The sequence below is a fragment of the Oncorhynchus masou genome, unplaced genomic scaffold, assembly GCF_036934945.1.
Source record: "Oncorhynchus masou masou isolate Uvic2021 unplaced genomic scaffold, UVic_Omas_1.1 unplaced_scaffold_1960, whole genome shotgun sequence".
NCBI lineage: Eukaryota > Metazoa > Chordata > Actinopteri > Salmoniformes > Salmonidae > Oncorhynchus > Oncorhynchus masou.
In genome coordinates, this window is record NW_027008454.1 from 58,454 (window position 1) to 77,500 (window position 19,047).

At 49.2% G+C, this 19,047-nt stretch overlaps 1 protein-coding gene across 4 annotated transcripts in view; it reads left to right on the plus strand.

Annotated features, from left to right (window-relative positions):
- LOC135532641 (arginine-glutamic acid dipeptide repeats protein-like) overlaps positions 1–19,047 on the plus strand; it is an 86,603-nt gene that overhangs the window by 56,328 nt on the left and 11,228 nt on the right. For 3 of the 4 annotated variants that reach the window (XM_064960106.1, XM_064960107.1, XM_064960108.1), the window contains 6 exons: positions 10,182–10,344; positions 11,441–11,533; positions 14,497–14,696; positions 15,291–15,452; positions 17,281–17,394; positions 18,644–19,047. The exon at positions 18,644–19,047 is cut by the window's right edge and continues 1,107 nt beyond it. In XM_064960106.1, coding sequence (XP_064816178.1) covers positions 10,182–10,344; positions 11,441–11,533; positions 14,497–14,696; positions 15,291–15,452; positions 17,281–17,394; positions 18,644–19,047 — 1,136 coding nt within the window. Of the gene's footprint in view, positions 1–10,181; positions 10,345–11,077; positions 11,120–11,440; positions 11,534–14,496; positions 14,697–15,290; positions 15,453–17,280; positions 17,395–18,643 lie in introns of those variants that run through there. The other variant, XM_064960109.1, reaches the window with a different exon arrangement.

Consider the following 19,047-nt stretch of genomic DNA (forward strand, 5'->3'; position numbering starts at 1 on the left):
GTGGCAGGGTAGCCTAGTGGTTAGAGCGTTGGACTAGTAACCGGAAGGTTGCAAGTTCAAATCCCCGAGCTGACAAGGTACAAATCTGTCGTTCTGCCCCTGAACAGGCAGTTAACCCACTGTTCCTAGGCCGTCATTGAAAATAAGAATTTGTTCTTAACTGACTTGCCTGGTTAAATAAAGGTTAAAAAAAATGTAGTTGTCATTTTAGTTGTAAGATCAACATTCTCCTCCACTTCGCTGTAATGATGGTCAGACTCCCATCTCCTCTTCTGAGCAACTCTACCTGGATGCACTAATGGCTGTTTACACAACTCTGGATCTGCCACTAGAACCAACCTAGTCATCACACACTCTCCTGCTGCTCTCTCTATTCTCTGTCTCTCTATTCTGTCTCTCTCTTCTCTATTCCCTGTCTCTATATTATCTGTCTCTCTGTCTCTCTATTCTATGTCTCTCTATTATCTGTCTCTCTGTCTCTCTATTGTCTCTCTATTATCTGTCTCTCTGTCTCTCTATTATCTGTCTCTATCTCTCTCTGTCTCTCTATTCTGTCTCTCTATTCTCTGTCTCTCTATTCTCTGTCTCTCTATTATCTGTCTCTCTATTCTCTGTCTCTCTGTCTCTCTATTATCTGTCTCTCTATTATCTGTCTCTATTCTGTCTCTCTATTCTCTATTCAATTCAATTCAATTCAAGGGGCTTTATTGGCATGGGTAACATGTGTTAACATTGCCAAAGCAAGTAAGGTAGATAATATATAAAGTGAATATATAAAGTGAAATAAACAATAAAAATTAACAGTAGACATCACACATACAGAAGTTTCAAAACAATAAAGACATTACAAATGTCATATTATATATATATACAGTGTTTTTACAATGTACAAATGGTAAAGCACACAAGATAAAATAAATAAGCATAGATATGGGTTGTATTTACAATGGTGCGTGTTCTTCACTGGTTGCCCTTTTCTCGTGGCAACAGGTCACAAATCTTGCTGCTCTGATGGCACACTGTGGAATTTCACCCAGTAGATATGGGAGTTTTTCAAAATTGGATTTGTTTTCGAATTCTTTGTGGATCTGTGTAATCTGAGGGAAGTATGTCTCTCTAATATGGTCATACATTGGGCAGGAGGTTAGGAAGTGCAGCTCAGTTTCCACCTCATTTTGTGGGTAGTGAGCACATAGCCTGTCTTCTCTTGAGAGCCATGTCTGCCTACGGCAGCCTTTCTCAATAGCAAGGCTATGCTCGCTGAGTCTGTACATAGTCAAAGCTTTCCTTAAGTTTAGGTCAGTCACAGTGGTCAGGTATTCTGCCGCTGTGTACTCTCTGTGTAAGGCCAAATAGCATTCTAGTTTGCTCTGTTTTTTTGTTAATTCTTTCCAATGTGTCAAGTAATTATCTTTTTGTGTTCTCATGATTTGGTTGGGTCTAATTGTGCTGCTGTCATGGGGCTCTGTAGGGTGTGTTTGTGAACAGAGCCCCAGGACCAGCTTGCTTAGGGGACTGTTCTCCAGGTTCATCTCTCTGTAGGTGATGGCTTTGTTGTGGAAGGTTTGGGAATCGCTTCCTTTTAGGTGGTTATCGAATTTAACAGCTCTTTTCTCGATTTTGATAATTAATGGGTATCGGCCTAATTCTGCTCTGCATGTATTATTTGGTGTTCTACATTGTACACGGAGGATATTTTTGCAGAATTCTGCGTGCAGAATTGTCTCTATATTCTCTGTCTCTATTCTCTGTCTCTATATTATCTGTCTCTATTCTGTCTCTCTATTCTCTATTCTCTATCTCTATTATCTCTGTCACTATTCTCTCTGTCTCTATTCCCTCTGTCTCTCTATTCCCTCTGTCTCTCTATTCCCTCTGTCTCTCTATTCCCTCTGTCTCTCTATTCCGTCTATCTACTGTCTCTATTGTCTCCCTGTCTCTATTCTCTCTATTCTTTCTCCTCTCTATTCTGTCTCTTCTCTCTATTCTCTCTGTCTCCATTCTCTCTCTCTCTCAATTCAATTCTCTGTCCCAGTGTCACACCTCATTCAGTAACATGTGGGAGAGGTTTTAAGGCCTGTGGTTATATTCAAGTTTGATTGTCCATTGTTTTATGATTTTATATCTCCCTCCCCGTTTCCCCTCCCTTCTACCTCTCCCCCTTTCCCCTGGTCCTCTCCTCCTCCCCTGCTCCGTCCCACTTCTCCTCCTTCCCTCCTCTCGCTCTCCTTCCCTGCTCCGTCCCACTTCTCCTCCTCCCCTCCTCTCGCTCTCCTTCCCTGCTCTGTCCCACTCCTCCTCCTCCCCACTTCTCGCTCTCCTTCCCTGCTCCGTCCCACTTCTCCTCCTCCCCTCCTCTCGCACTCCTTCCCTGCTCCGTCCCACTTCTCCTCCTCACGCTCTCCTTCCCTGCTCCGTCCCACTTCTCCTCCTCACGCTCTCCTTCCCTGCTCCTCGTCCCACTTCTCCTCCTCCCCTCCTCACGCTCTCCTTCCCTGCTCCGTCCCACTTCTCCTCCTCCCCTCCTCTCGCTCTCCTCCCCTGCTCCGTCCCACTCCTCCTCCTCCCCTCCTCTCGCTCTCCTCCCCTGCTCCGTCCCACTCCTCCTCCTCCCCTCCTCTCGCTCTCCTCCCCTGCTCCGTCCCACTCCTCCTCCTCCCCTCCTCTCGCTCTCCTCCCCCCTGCTCCGTCCCACTCCTCCTCCTCCTCCCCTCCTCCTCGCCTCCCTCCCTGCTCCGTCCCACTCCTCCCCTCCTCCCCTCCTCTCCCTCTCCTCCCCCCTGCTCCGTCCCACTCCTCCTCCTCCCCTCCCCTCCTCTCCCTCTCCTCCCCTGCTCCGTCCCACTCCTCCCCCTCCCCTCCTCTCCCTCTCCTCCCTGCTCCGTCCCACTCCTCCTCCCTCCCCTCCTCCTCGCCTCCCTCCCCTGCTCCGTCCCACTCCTCCTCCTCCCCCTCCTCCCGCCTCTCCTCCCCTGCCTCCGTCCCACTCCTCCTCCTCCCCTCCTCCGCTCTCCTCCCCTGCTCCGTCCCACTCCTCCTCCTCCCCTCCTCTCGCTCCTCCTCCCCTGCTCCGTCCCACTCCTCCCCTCCTCCCCCCTCCTCTCGCCTCCTCCCCTGCTCCGTCCCACTCCTCCTCCTCCCCTCCTCTCGCTCTCCTCCCCTGCTCCGTCCCACTCCTCCTCCTCCCCTCCTCCTCGCTCTCCTTCCCTGCTCCGTCCCACTCCCTCCTCCTCCCCTCCTCTCGCTCTCCTCCCCTGCTCCGTCCCACTCCTCCTCCTCCCCTCCTCTCGCTCTCCTCCCCTGCTCCGTCCCACTCCTCCTCCTCCCCTCCTCTCGCTCTCCTCCCCTGCTCCGTCCCTCTCCTCCTGCCTGGAACAGCCTTTACCTTTTGGCTTGGTGTCAAAGCAGGGGCCTTTTGTGGCTCGGTCATAAATCTGCCAGGAAAAACACTAACCATCTGTTCAGCCTGCAGAGGAAGAGAGAGGTGGGAGGGGGGGTGGAGAATAGCGAGACAGAGAGAGAGTGGAGCGGGCCAGATAGCGGACGGGATCAGTGTATAAACACAGGAGTTTAGCCCTCGGCCCTGGTTGCCCTGCCCTGTGTAGCACAGTGTACATAGGACCACCGAGACAAGCAATGACTCTTGGATCCCTATTCGCTCATCATCTAGCCTTGGATACAGGCAGACAGAGACACAACCTGACATACGCTACAGAGAAAGACTAGGAAACTAAACGAACACACACTAAATACAATGACCATCACAACATGTCGTGAAGCATTCGAAGTGACAGTAACAATGAGACTGGATGGAACAGAGTCAGAGCAGTGAGACTGTGGACGGAACAGAGTCAGAGCAGTGAGACTGGATGAAACAGAGTCAGAGCAGTGAGACTGGATGGAACAGAGTCAGAGCAGTGAGACTGGATGGAACAGAGTCAGAGCAGTGAGACTGGATGGAACAGAGTCAGAGCAGTGAGACTGTGGATGGAACAGTGTCAGAGCAATGAGACTGGATGGAACAGAGTCAGAGCAATGAGACTGGATGGAACAGAGTCAGAGCAGTGAGACTGGATGGAACAGAGTCAGAGCAGTGAGACTGGATGGAACAGAGTCAGAGCAATGAGACTGGATGGAACAGAGTCAGAGCAATGAGACTGGATGGAACAGAGTCAGAGCAATGAGACTGGATGGAACAGAGTTAGAGCAATGAGACTGGATGGAACAGAGTCAGAGCAGTGAGACTGTGGATGGAACAGAGTCAGAGCAATGAGACTGTGGATGGAACAGAGTCAGAGCAATGAGACTGTGGATGGAACAGAGTCAGAGCAGTGAGACTGTGGATGGAACGGTGTCAGAGCAATGAGACTGGATGGAACAGAGTCAGAGCAATGAGACTGGATGGAACAGAGTCAGAGCAGTGAGACTGGATGGAACAGAGTCAGAGCAATGAGACTGGATGGAACAGAGTCAGAGCAATGAGACTGGGTGGAACAGAGTCAGAGCAATGAGACTGGATGGAACAGAGTCAGAGCAGTGAGACTGTGGATGGAACAGAGTCAGAGCAATGAGACTGTGAATGGAACAGAGTCAGAGCAATGAGACTGTGGATGGAACAGAGTCAGAGTAATGAGACTGGATGGAACAGAGTCAGAGTAATGAGACTGGATGGAACAGAGTCAGAGCAATGAGACTGGATGGAACAGAGTCAGAGCAATGAGACTGTGGATGGAACAGAGTCAGAGCAATGAGACTGTGGATGGAACATAGTCAGAGCAATGAGACTGTGGATGGAACAGAGTCAGAGCAATGAGACTGGATGGAACAGAGTCAGAGCAGTGAGACTGTGGATGGAACAGAGTCAGAGCAATGAGACTGTGAATGGAACAGAGTCAGAGCAATGAGACTGTGGATGGAACAGAGTCAGAGTAATGAGACTGGATGGAACAGAGTCAGAGTAATGAGACTGGATGGAACAGAGTCAGAGCAATGAGACTGGATGGAACAGAGTCAGAGCAATGAGACTGTGGATGGAACAGAGTCAGAGCAATGAGACTGTGGATGGAACATAGTCAGAGCAATGAGACTGTGGATGGAACAGAGTCAGAGCAATGAGACTGGATGGAACAGAGTCAGAGCAATGAGACTGGATGGAACAGAGTCAGAGCAATGAGACTGGATGGAACAGAGTCAGAGCAATGAGGCTGTGGATGGAACAGAGTCAGAGCAGTGAGACTGGATGGAACAGAGTCAGAGCAGTGAGACTGTGGATGGAACAGAGTCAGAGCAGTGAGACTGGATGGAACAGAGTCAGAGCAGTGAGACTGGATGGAACAGTCAGAGCAGTGAGACTGTGGATGGAACAGAGTCAGAGCAGTGAGACTGGATGAAACCGAGTCAGAGCAGTGAGACTGGATGGAACAGAGTCAGAGCAGTGAGACTGTGGACGGAACAGAGTCAGAGCAATGAGACTGTGGACGGAACAGAGTCAGAGCAGTGAGACTGTGGACGGAACAGAGTCAGAGCAATGAGACTGTGGACGGAACAGAGTCAGAGCAGTGAGACTGTGGACGGAACAGAGTCAGAGCAATGAGACTGTGGACGAAACAGAGTCAGAGCAGTGAGACTGTGGACGGAACAGAGTCAGAGCAGTGAGACTGGATGGAACAGAGTCAGAGCCGTGAGACTGGATGGAACAGAGTCAGAGCAGTGAGACTGGATGGAACAGAGTCAGAGCAATGAGACTGGATGGAACAGAGTCAGAGCAATGAGACTGTGGATGAAACAGAGTCAGAGCAGTGAGACTGGATGGAACAGAGTCAGAGCAGTGAGACTGGATGGAACAGAGTCAGAGCAGTGAGACTGGATGGAACAGAGTCAGAGCAGTGAGACTGGATGGAACAGAGTCAGAGCAGTGAGACTGGATGGAACAGAGTCAGAGCAGTGAGACTGGATGGAACAGAGTCAGAGCAGTGAGACTGGATGGAACAGAGTCAGAGCAGTGAGCCTGTGGATGAAACAGAGTCAGAGCAGTGAGACTGGATGGAACAGAGTCAGAGCAGTGAGCCTGTGGATGAAACAGAGTCAGAGCAGTGAGACTGGATGGAACAGAGTCAGAGCAGTGAGACTGTGGATGGAACAGAGTCAGAGCAGTGAGACTGGATGGAACAGAGTCAGAGCAATGAGACTGGATGGAACAGAGTCAGAGCACTGAGACTGTGGATGGAACAGAGTCAGAGCAATGTGACTGGATGGAACAGAGTCAGAGCAATGAGACTGGATGGAACAGAGTCAGAGCAGTGAGACTGTGGATGGAACAGAGTCAGAGCAGTGAGACTGTGGACGGAACAGAGTCAGAGCAGTGAGACTGGATGGAACAGAGTCAGAGCAGTGAGACTGTGGATGGAACAGAGTCAGAGCAGTGAGACTGGATGGAACAGAGTCAGAGCAGTGAGACTGTGAGGGTGGGAAGCAGAGGGAGTGAGAGCAGTGAGACTGTGAGGGTGGGAAGCAGAGGGAGTGAGAGCAGTGAGACTGTGAGGGTGGGAAGCAGAGGGAGTGAGACTGTGAGGGTGGGAAGCAGAGGGAGTCAGAGCAGTGAGACTGTGAGGGTGGGAAGCAGAGGGAGTGAGAGCACTGAGGCTGATGGTGATACGAGGTAAACCCTTTCCTTGATGGACGATAATCCAACCGAGCAGAAATGTCCTGCAGAGGGAAGCAGGCAGCATTCCAGAAGGCCTTGATATTACCAGGCTCGTGTTGAAGTCCTTTATAATACCAGGCTCATGTTGTCACTACCATGTTCTGTGAGCTCGTTGACTGTAGCTAGCAGTACTGTACTGCTCTGTAATGATTTACTGGGCCAGGGGAATAGAAGGGGCTGAATAAATATTTCAAGTATGTAATATTATATAGTGTGTGTGTGTATATGTATATGTGTGTGTGTGTGTGTGTGTGTGTATATATATATATATTTGTATGTATATATATATATGTGTATGTGTATTTTTTTTTTTCCTTTATTTTACCAGGCAAGTCAGTTAAGAACAAATTCTTATTTTCAATGACGGCCTGGGAACAGTGGGTTAACTGCCTGTTCAGGGGCAGAACGACAGATTTTGTACCTTGTCAGCTCAGGGGTTTGAACTCTCAACCTTCCGGTTACTAGTCCAGTAGCAGCCAGCCAGACCGCCTCACGTTATCTCTGTTCAGGCAGTAGCAGCCAGCTGGACGTTATCTCTGTTCAGGCAGTAGACCATCTCACGTTATCTCTGTTCAGGCAGTAGACCATCTCACGTTATCTCTGTTCAGGCAGTAGCAGCCAGCCAGACCGTCTCACGTTATCTCTGTTCAGGCAGTAGACTGTCTCACGTTATCTCTGTTCATGTAGTAGCAGCCAGCCAGACCGACTCACGTTATCTCTGTTCTCCCCTACTGTACTGTCTCTAGTCATCCTATTTAGCTAGCCTTCCTACGGATACTGCAGGATTGTCTGTAGAGAGAGTTGGGGGTTCAGGGTGGGGTAGAGAGATTTAGGGGTTCAGGGAGGGGGGGAGAGAGTTGGCGGTTCAGGGTGGGGTAGAGAGAATTGGGGGGTTCAGGGTGGGGGAGAGAGAGTTGGGGGTTCAGGGTGGGGTAGAGAGATTTAGGAGTTCAGGGAGGGGGGAGAGAGTTGGCGATTCAGGGTGGGGTAGAGAGAGTTGGGGGGTTCAGGGTGGGGAGTGTGTGTGTCATTCAGTGTGTGTGTGTGGGGGGGGGTTCAGGGTGGGGGAGAGAGAGTTGGGTGTGTGTGTGTGTGTGTGTTTATAATTCAGTGTGTGTGTGTGTGTGTGTGTGTGTGTGTATAAATCAGTGTGTGTGTGTGTAATTCAGAGTGTGTGTGTAATTCAGAGTGTGTGTGTGTGTGTGTAATTCAGTGTGTGTGTGTGTGTGTAATTCAGTGTGTGTGTGTGTGTAATTCAGAGTGTGTGTGTGTGTAATTCAGAGTGTGTGTGTGTGTAATTCAGAGTGTGTGTGTATAATTCAGTGTGTGTGTGTGTGTGTAATTCAGAGTGTGTGTGTGTAATTCAGAGTGTGTGTGTGTAATTCAGAGTGTGTGTGTATAATTCAGAGTGTGTGTGTATAATTCAGAGTGTGTGTGTATAATTCAGAGTGTGTGTATAATTCAGAGTGTGTATAATTCAGTGTGTGTGTGTGTGTGTATAATTCAGTGTGTGTGTGTGTGTGTATAATTCAGTGTGTGTGTGTGTGTGTATAATTCAGTGTGTGTGTGTGTATAATTCAGTGTGTGTGTGTGTATAATTCAGTGTGTGTGTGTATAATTCAGTGTGTGTGTGTGTGTGTGTGTGTATAATTCAGTGTGTGTGTATAATTCAGTGTGTGTGTGTGTGTGTGTGTGTGTGTGTGTATAATTCAGAGTGTGTGTGTATAATTCAGTGTGTGTGTGTATAATTCAGTGTGTGTGTGTATAATTCAGTGTGTGTGTGTATAATTCAGTGTGTGTGTATAATTCAGTGTGTGTGTGTATAATTCAGAGTGTGTGTGTGTGTGTGTGTGTGTATAATTCAGTGTGTGTGTGTGTGTGTGTGTATAATTCAGTGTGTGTGTATAATTCAGTGTGTGTGTGTGTGTGTGTGTATAATTCAGTGTGTGTGTGTGTGTATAATTCAGTGTGTGTGTGTGTGTGTGTGTGTATAATTCAGTGTGTGTGTGTGTGTGTGTATAATTCAGTGTGTTTGTGTGTGTATAATTCAGTGTGTGTGTATAATTCAGTGTGTGTGTGTGTGTATAATTCAGTGTGTGTGTATAATTCAGTGTGTGTGTATAATTCAGTGTGTGTGTATAATTCAGTGTGTTTGTGTGTGTATAATTCAGTGTGTGTGTATAATTCAGTGTGTGTGTGTGTGTATAATTCAGTGTGTGTGTATAATTCAGTGTGTGTGTATAATTCAGTGTGTGTGTATAATTCAGTGTGTTTGTGTGTGTATAATTCAGTGTGTGCAGTAGTTAATGTAGCCGTGCTTCCTCCCTCAGCAGAGTCCTCTGATCCATGTGTTAATGTCCTCACTCCGACATTGATTTCCGGCCGGTCCTTTGGTGCAACGGATTTATCCCTCGTTCTGACAGACTTTACACACACACACTTAGAATAATACACACACACGCACACACAGCCCAGGCTCTGAATGTTTGATTAAAGTTCAATAGTCTCCTCCAGTGGCAGGGCGTAGAACCGTTTCAGGTCCTATTTGTAGCAGCAAAGCTCTCCCCGACATGTTCTTTTGTTCACATTCAGCCACGTGCCACCCAGGCAGCCCCAACAGCCCTGCTCCTAATACCCCATCATTCAGCCAGCCAGACTGCCTCCCGCTCTCCCTGCCTAATCCTGCAACTGACAGACAGACACACAACCACAGCAGCAGTGCAAACACACCCGGGCTACTTGCAAAACCCTGACGTGGAGTCATGGACTCGGCGACCTGGAGCCATGGTCTCAGTCCACTCCGAACCACGACGGTCTTTTCCTCGTTATGTGACGCAGTGGCTGTTAGATCATCTAATATCTAACTTGGATGTTTTGGTACATTAGGGAATGATTTACCGTGTCTGAAATAAAACACACAGCTCTTCTTTTTGGGAGTTATTTTTATGCAAAATGATACAATGTTTTCCCGAGGATTGTTTTCTTCAGCAACGTAAGTTTAGACGCCCTCTTTTTGGCCGCAGAGACAAAATGTTGCTGTTTTAATGCAATTCTACACATTTTGTTATGGAGCAGAGAGAACTACGAGAAGTTGGAGAGTGATTGTGGATGGCGTGCGCGTGGGTGGCGTGTGCGTGGATGGCGTGCGCGTGGGTGGCGTGCGCGTGGATGGCGTGCGCGTGGGTGGCGTGCGCGTGGGTGGCGTGCGCGTGGATGGCGTGCGCGTGGATGGCGTGCGCGTGGGTGGCGTGCGCGTGGGTGGCGTGCGCGTGGATGACGTGCGCGTGGATGGCGTGCGCGTGTGGGTACGCACTGTTTTCACCTTTTTCTACATGAGTACGATACACGGTTCAGTGTTCCTGGTACTCCTTCCTTATCCTCTCTCTCTCCGATACGGGGATATTTGCTAACCTTCTTCGACTGCTATAAGAGTGTGTGTTCTGTTGTTCTGATGGTGTGTGTCTCTCTTGCCTTGCAGGGTGAGTTGATAACCTTCTACTACTACTGGAAGAAGAGTCCTGAGGCAGCGTCGTCCAGGGCCCACCGTAGACACCGTCGCCAGCCTGTGTTCCGACGCATCAAGACACGCACTGCCTCCACCCCCGTCAACATCCCGTCTAGACCCCCCTCCTCAGAGTTCTGTAAGTAGGACACTAAACCTCCACCCCCCGTCAACATCCCGTCTAGACCCCCTCCTCAGAGTTCTGTAAGTAGGACACTAAACCTCCACCCCCGTCAACATCCCGTCTAGACCCCCCTCCTCAGAGTTCTGTAAGTAGGACACTAAACCTCCACCCCCCGTCAACATCCCGTCTAGACCCCCCTCCTCAGAGTTCTGTAAGTAGGACACTAAACCTCCACCCCCCGTCAACATCCCGTCTAGACCCCCTCCTCAGAGTTCTGTAAGTAGGACACTAAACCTCCACCCTCGTCAACATCCCGTCTAGACCCCCTCCTCAGAGTTCTGTAAGTAGGACACTGAACCTCCACCCCCGTCAACATCCCGTCTAGACCCCCTCCTCAGAGTTCCGTAAGTAGGACACTAAACCTCCACCCCCGTCAACATCCCGTCTAGACCCCCTCCTCAGAGTTCTGTAAGTAGGACACTAAACCTCCACCCTCGTCAACATCCCGTCTAGACCCCCTCCTCAGAGTTCTGTAAGTAGGACACTAAACCTCCACCCCTCGTCAACATCCCGTCTAGACCCCCCTCCTCAGAGTTCTGTAAGTAGGACACTAAACCTCCACCCCCGTCAACATCCCGTCTAGACCCCCTCCTCAGAGTTCTGTAAGTAGGACACTAAACCTCCACCCCGTCAACATCCCGTCTAGACCCCCTCCTCAGAGTTCTGTAAGTAGGACACTAAACCTCCACCCCCGTCAACATCCCGTCTAGACCCCCCTCCTCAGAGTTCTGTAAGTACAACAGTTATGTTGCCATAGAAATTGAATTCTGAACGTCCGAGCCCTAACGAGCAGCAGACAAGGAAAGAAAACCGTCTCACATCAAGTCTCTTTCTGGTTTCTCCTGATGCATTTGACCTTTTCGATGAGGCTTGTAAAGCAACTCATAATGGCAAGAACAGGATCGGCAACAAACAAAAATAATCTTGTGTTAGAAGTTGAGCCGTGGTTATCACAAGGTTTTATGTTAACATTTGATTTGGTAACGCCAGTGAGATGTTTAGCTCGCTACTGTTGGCGCTTGGTAACGACGTGCGTTCTGTTCTCCTCCAGTGGACCTGAGTTCAGCCAGTGAAGATGACCTGGACAGTGAAGACAGTGAGCAGGAGCTGAAGGGTTACGCCTGCAGACACTGTTTCACCACCAGTAAGATGATACACACACACACACACTTTCTCTCACACACAGATATATATACACACACCGTCATATGTGTGTATATGAATCCCACCTCCTACAGAGACGGGCTGACAACCTCTTGTCTCTCTACCTCATAACCACACGCACGGCTGGTTGTCTCTGGTCTCCCCCTAACGCGGCTGGTTGTCTCTGGTCTCCCCCTAACACTGCTGGTTATCTCTGGTCTCCCCCTGACGCAGCTGGTTATCTCTGGTCTCTGGTCTCCCCCTAACACGGCTGGTTATCTCTGGTCTCTGGTCTCCCCCTAACACAGCTGGTTATCTCTGGTCTCTGGTCTCCCCCTAACGTGGCTGGTTATCTCTGGTCTCCCCCTAACGCAGCTGGTTATCTCTGGTCTCTGGTCATCTCTGGTCTCCCCCTAACGCGGCTGGTTATCTCTGGTCTCGCCCTAACGCGGCTGGTTATCTCTGGTCTCGCCCTAACGCGGCTGGTTATCACTGGTATCGCCCTAACGCGGCTGGTTATCTCTGGTCTCCCCCTAACACAGCTGGTTATCTCTGGTCTCGCCCTAACGCGGCTGGTTATCTCTGGTCTCTGGTCTCCCCCTAACACAGCTGGTTATCTCTGGTCTCCCCCTAACGTGGCTGGTTATCTCTGGTCTCCCCCTAACGCAGCTGGTTATCTCTGGTCTCTGGTCATCTCTGGTCTCCCCCTAACGCGGCTGGTTATCTCTGGTCTCGCCCTAACGCGGCTGGTTATCTCTGGTCTCGCCCTAACGCGGCTGGTTATCACTGGTATCGCCCTAACGCGGCTGGTTATCTCTGGTCTCGCCCTAACGCGGCTGGTTATCTCTGGTCTCTGGTATCGCCCTAACGCAGCTGGTTATCTCTGGTATCGCCCTAACGCAGCTGGTTATCTCTGGTCTCGCCCTAACGCGGCTGGTTATCTCTGGTCTCCCCCTAACGCAGCTGGTTATCTCTGGTCTCCCCCTAACGCGGCTGGTTATCTCTGGTCTCCCCCTAACACGGCTGAATATCTCTGGTCTCTGGTCTCCCCCTAACACAGCTGGTTATCTCTGGTCTCCCCCTAACGCGGCTGGTTATCTCTGGTCTCCCCCTAACGCAGCTGGTTATCTCTGGTCTCCCCCTAACGCGGCTGGTTATCTCTGGTCTCCCCCTAACACAGCTGGTTATCTCTGGTCTCCCCCTAACACGGCTGGTTATCTCTGGTCTCTGGTCTTGCCCTAACACGGCTGGTTATCTCTGGTCTCCCCCTAACACGGCTGGTTATCTCTGGTCTCGCCCTAACACGGCTGGTTATCTCTGGTCTCGCCCTAACACGGCTGGTTATCTCTGGTCTCCCCCTAACGCGGCTGGTTATCTCTGGTCTCCCCCTAACGCGGCTGGTTATCTCTGGTCTCCCCCTAACACAGCTGGTTATCTCTGGTCTCTGGTCTCCCCCTAACGCGGCTGGTTATCTCTGGTCTCCCCCTAACACAGCTGGTTATCTCTGGTCTCCCCCTAACACGGCTGGTTATCTCTGGTCTCTGGTCTTGCCCTAACACGGCTGGTTATCTCTGGTCTCCCCCTAACGCGGCTGGTTATCTCTGGTCTCCCCTAACGCGGCTGGTTATCTCTGGTCTCCCCCAACGCGGCTGGTTATCTCTGGTCTCCCGCTAACGCGGCTGGTTATCTCTGGTCTCCCGCTAACGCGGCTGGTTATCTCTGGTCTCCCCCTAAAGCGGCTGGTTATATCTGGTCTCTCCCTAACGCGGCTGGTTATCTCTGGTCTCGCCCTAACACGGCTGGTTATCTCTGGTCTCCCCCTAACACGGCTGGTTATCTCTGGTCTCTGGTCATCTCTGGTCTCTGGTATCGCCCTAACACTGCTGGTTATCTCTGGTCTCTGGTATCGCCCTAACACTGCTGGTTATCTCTGGTCTCCCAATAACACGGCTGGTTATCTCTGGTCTCCCCCTAACACGGCTGGTTATCTCTGGTCTCCCCCTAACACGGCCGGTTATCTCTGGTCTCCCCCTAACGCGGCTGGTTATCTCTGGTCTCCCCTAACACGGCTGGTTATCTCTGGTCTCCCCCTAACACGGCCGGTTATCTCTGGTCTCGCCCTAACGCGGCCGGTTATCTCTGGTCTCGCCCTAACACTGCTGGTTATCTCTGGTCTCCCCCTAACGCGGCTGGTTATCTCTGGTCTCCCTAACACTGCTGGTTATCTCTGGTCTCGCCCTAACACTGCTGGTTATCTCTGGTATCGCCTTAACACTGCTGGTTATCTCTGGTCTCGCCCTAACGCGGCCGGTTATCTCTGGTCTCCCCCTAACGCAGCTGGTTATCTGGTCTCCCCCTAACGCGGCTGGTTATCTCTGGTCTCCCCCTAACGCGGCTGGTTATCTCTGGTCTCCCCTAACACAGCTGCCTCACTGTCACCATAACTGGTAGACCCAAAAAGTGGTTTCTGATGCCCACCTGTCTGTCTGAGGGGTGTTTCTCTCAGTACACCTGTCTGTCTGAGGGGTGTTTCTCTCAGTACACCTGTCTGTCTGAGGGGTGTTTCTCTCAGTACACCTGTCGGTCTGAGGGGTGTTTCTCTCAGTACACCTGTCTGTCTGAGGGGTGTTTCTCTCAGTACACCTGTCTGCCTGAGGGGTGTTTCTCTCAGTACACCTGTCTGTCTGAGGGGTGTTTCTCTCAGTACACCTGTCTGTCTGAGCGGTGTTTCTCTCAGTACACCTGTCTGTCTGAGGGGTGTTTCTCTCAGTACACCTGTCTGTCTGAGGGGTGTTTCTCTAGGTACACCTGTCTGTCTGAGGGGTGTTTCTCTCAGTACACCTGTCTGCCTGAGGGGTGTAACGACTAGTTTGTAACTAGAACATCTGTAGCAGACGATCCCCTGTCTCTGACTGACAGGAAGCTGTTTCTCAATGACTAAAATACATGTCCCGCCTCTCTCAGCCTCTAAGGACTGGCACCACGGGGGCAGAGAGAACATCTTGTTGTGTACAGACTGTCGTATCCACTTTAAGAAGTACGGCGAGCTGCCCCCCATCGAGAAGCCCGTGGACCCGCCTCCGTTCATGTTCAAACCCGTCAAAGAGGATGAGGATGGACTCAGCGGGAAACATAGCATGAAGACCAGACGCAACAGAGGATCGGTATGTAGTACACACACACTCTCGTCAACACACACACACACTCTCGTCAACACACACACACACACTCGTCAACACACACACACACACTCGTCAACACACACACACACTCGTCAACACACACACACACTCGTCAACACACACACACACTCGTCAACACACACACACGTCAACACACACACACACACTCGTCAACACACACACACACACTCGTCAACACACACACACACACTCGTCAACACACACACACACACTCGTCAACACACACACACACACACTCGTCAACACACACACGCACTCTCGTCAACACACACACGCACTCTCGTCAACTCAAACACACTATCGTCCACACACACACACTGTCGTACACACACTCTCTCTCTCTCGTCAACACACACACACACACTCTCTCTCTCTCTCTATCGTCAACACACACACACACACTCTCTCTCTCTATCGTCAACACACACACACACTCTCTCTCTCTCTCTATCGTCAACACACACAGTCTCTCTCTATCGTCAACACACACACACACACTCGTCAACACACACACACACTCATCATCAAGTAATTCTTCTGTCTCCGTGTGTGTAGATGTCGACGCTCCGTAGTGGCCGGAAGAAGCAGACAGCCAGTCCTGATGGACGAGCGTCTCCAACCAATGAGGACCTGCGGTCTAGTGGCCGTACCTCCCCCTCCGCAGCCTCCACAGACAGCACTGACAGCAAGACAGACCCCATGAAGAAACCCAGCAAGGTAGAGTACACACACACACACACACACACACACATACATATCCACACAGACACAGTTGAAGTTGTACGTTCACATACACTTATATTGGAGTCATTAAAACTCGTTTTTCAACCACTCCACACATTTCTTGTTAACAAACTATAGTTTTGGCCAGTCGGTTAGGACATCTACTTTGTACATGACACAAGTCATTTTTCTAACAATTGTTTACAGACAGATTATTTCACTTATAATTCTCTGTGTCACAATTCCAGTGGGTCAGAAGTTTACATACAGTAAGTTGACTGTGCCTTTTAAACAGCTTGGAAAATTCCAGAAAATGATGTCATGGCTTTAGAAGCTTCTGGAAGGCTATTTGACATAATTTGAGTCAATTAGAGGTGTACCTGTGATGTATTTCAAGGCCTACCTTCAAACTCAGTGCCTCTTTGCTTGATATCATGGGAAAATCAAAAAAAATCAGCCAAGACCTCAGAAAAACAAATTGTAGACCTCCACAAGTCTGGTTCATCTTTGGGAGCAATTTCCAAACGCCTGAAGGTACAACGTTCATCTGTATAAACAATAGTACTCAAGTATAAACACCATGGGACCACGCAGCCGTCATATCGCTCAGGAAGGAGACGCGTTCTGTCTTCTAGAGATGAACGTACTGTGGTGCGAAAAGTGCAAATCAATCCCAGAACAGCAGCAAAGGATCTTGTGAAAATGCCGGAGGAAACGGGTACAAAATGATCAAAACCACATTAAAACGAGTCCTGTATCGACATAACCTGAAAAGCATCAGTCAGGAAGTTAAAGCTTGGTCGCAAATGGGTCTTCCAAATGGACAATGACCCCAAGTATACTTCCAAAGTTGTGGCAAAATGGCTTAAGGACAACAAAGTCAAGGTATTGGAGTGGCCATCACAAAGCCCTGACCTCAATCCTATAGAACATTTGTGGGCAGAACTGAAAAAGCGTGTGCGAGCAAGGAGGCCTACAAACCTGACTCAGTTACACCAGCTCTGTCAGGAGGAATGGGCCATAATTCACCCAACTTATTGTGGGAAGCTTGTGGAAGGCTACCCGAAACGTTTGACCCAAGTTAAACAATTTAAAGGCAATGCTACCAAATACTTAATTGAGTGTATGTAATCTTCTGACCCACTGGGAATGTGATGAAAGAAATAAAAGCTGAAATAAATCATTTTCTCTACTATTATTCTGACATTTCACATTCTTAAAATAAAGCGGCGATCCCAACTGACCTGAGACGTGGATTTTTTACGAGGATTAAATGTCAGGAATTGTGAATAACTGAGTTTAAATATATTTGCCTAAGCTGTACGTAAACTTCTGACTTCAACTGTACACACATACACACTTATTGACTCACACGCATGCGCATTAGTGTTTAGGTCCTTAGCACTCCCTATCATTCAGATTCTATACCAGGTGAATATGTATGAAAGCCTGATTGCGAAATGACAATACCAGTATGACGTGATGGATGATTGATTGATTTGATTGATTGATTGATTGATTGATTGATTGGATTGATTGATTGATGGATGGATGGATGGATGGATTGATGGATGGATTGATGGATTGATTGATGGATGGATGGATTGATTGATTGATTGATGAATTGATTGATTGATGAATTGATTGATTGATGAATTGATTGATTGATGAATTGATTGATTGATGAATTGATTGAATGATGAATTGATTGATTGATGAATTGATTGATTGATGAATTGATTGATTGATGAATTGATTGATTGATGAATTGATTGATTGATGAATTGATTGATTGATGAATTGATTGATGGGTTGTCATCAGAAGATTAAGGAGGAGTCTCCTATGAAGAGTGCCAAACGCCAGAGAGAGAAGGGAGGAGCCTCAGACACAGAGGACACAGACAACAGGACAAGTGCCAAAAAGTCCAAAACCCAGGTGACATTAACTAGCGTATCTCAAACCAGTGTCTGTTGGGTAGCTGTGTGTGTTGAGGAACCATGTCTAATGTCTGGAATACAGTGTCTTGCAAAAGTATTCACCCCCCTTGGTATTTTTCTTACTTTGTTGCCTAACAACCTGGAATTAAAATTGATTTTTTTTGGGGGGGGGGTTGTATCATTTGATTTACACAACACATTTGCACAACACAACATATTCCTACCACTTTGAAGAACAAACAAAAAATAACAGAAAACTTGAATGTGCATAACTATCCCCCCCCCCCCCAAAAAAAAAAGTAAATACTTTGTAGAGCCACCTTTTGCAGCAATTACAGCTGCAAGGCTATGGAATGTATGTCTCTATAAGCTTGGTACATCTTGCTACTGGGATTTTTGCCCATTCTTCAAGGCAAAACTGCTCCAGCTCCTTCAAGTTGGATGGGTTCCGCTGGTGTACAGCCATCTTTAAGTCATACCACAGATTCTCAATTGGATTGAGATCTGGGCTTTGACAAGGCCATTCCAAGACATTTAAATGTTTCCCCTTAAACCACTCGAGTGTTGCTTCAGCAGTGTGCTTAGGGTCATTGTCCTGCTGGAAGGTGAATCTCCAACCCAGTCTCAAATCTCTGGAAGACTGGAACAGGTTTCCCTCAAGAATTTCCCTGTATTTAGCGCCATCCATCATTCCTTCAATTCTGACCAGTTTCCCAGTCCCTGCCAATCAAAAACTTCTCCACATTATGATGCTGCCACCACCATGCTTCACAGTGGGGATGGTGTTCTCGGGGTGATGAGAGGTGTTGGGTTTGCGCCAGACATAGCGTTTTTCTTGCTGGCCAAAAAGCTCAATTTTAGTCTGACCAGAGTACCTTCTTCCATATATTTGGGGAGTCTTTTTCTTTAAGCAAAGTCTTTTTTCTGGCCTGTATTCTGGAATAATTTCTGGGGTTGGGCTGTATTCTGGAATAGTGTCTTAATCTGGGGTTGGGCTGCAGTATTGAAATGACTAAAAAGCCAGGGCCTGATTTGCACAAAATGAATAAAATGATATGAACAGGAGGACCTGATCCTAGATCAGCACTCTCTAATGCTTTAGATACGGGCCCTATATGTTATTACAGTGCTCATACCAAGCCTTTTTGTTCTCTTCCCGAACATTTATTCTCCCGAGTGTAAGGAGATGTGTTCATGATGACAACCATTGTGGTATGGAATTCACTGCTCTCTTCCCTGTTCCACAGGAGTTGGGTCGGTCCGACTCGCCGTCAGAATGCGAGGGAGAGGGCGAGGGAGAGGGCGAGAGCTCTGACGGGCACAGCGTCAACGAGGAGTGTAGCAGTGACACTAAAGACATCGACCAGGATAACCGCAGCTCCTCGCCCTCCATCCCCAGCCCCCGAGACGGGGAGAGTGACTCGGATTCCTCCGCACAGCAACAACTGCTCCTACTGCAGAGACAAGAGAGAGAGAGGGAGAGAGAGGGGCAGTCGCAGCACCCTCCGGTTATCCAGTCCTGTCAGCCAGGGACCTCGGGTGGCCGCTCCACCACCCCTCCATTACCTCCCACGTCCTCCTCAGCCCCCTCACTGGTCCCCCAGGTCCCACCCTCCTCCGCACCCCCCACTTCTCTTCCACTGCCTCTACC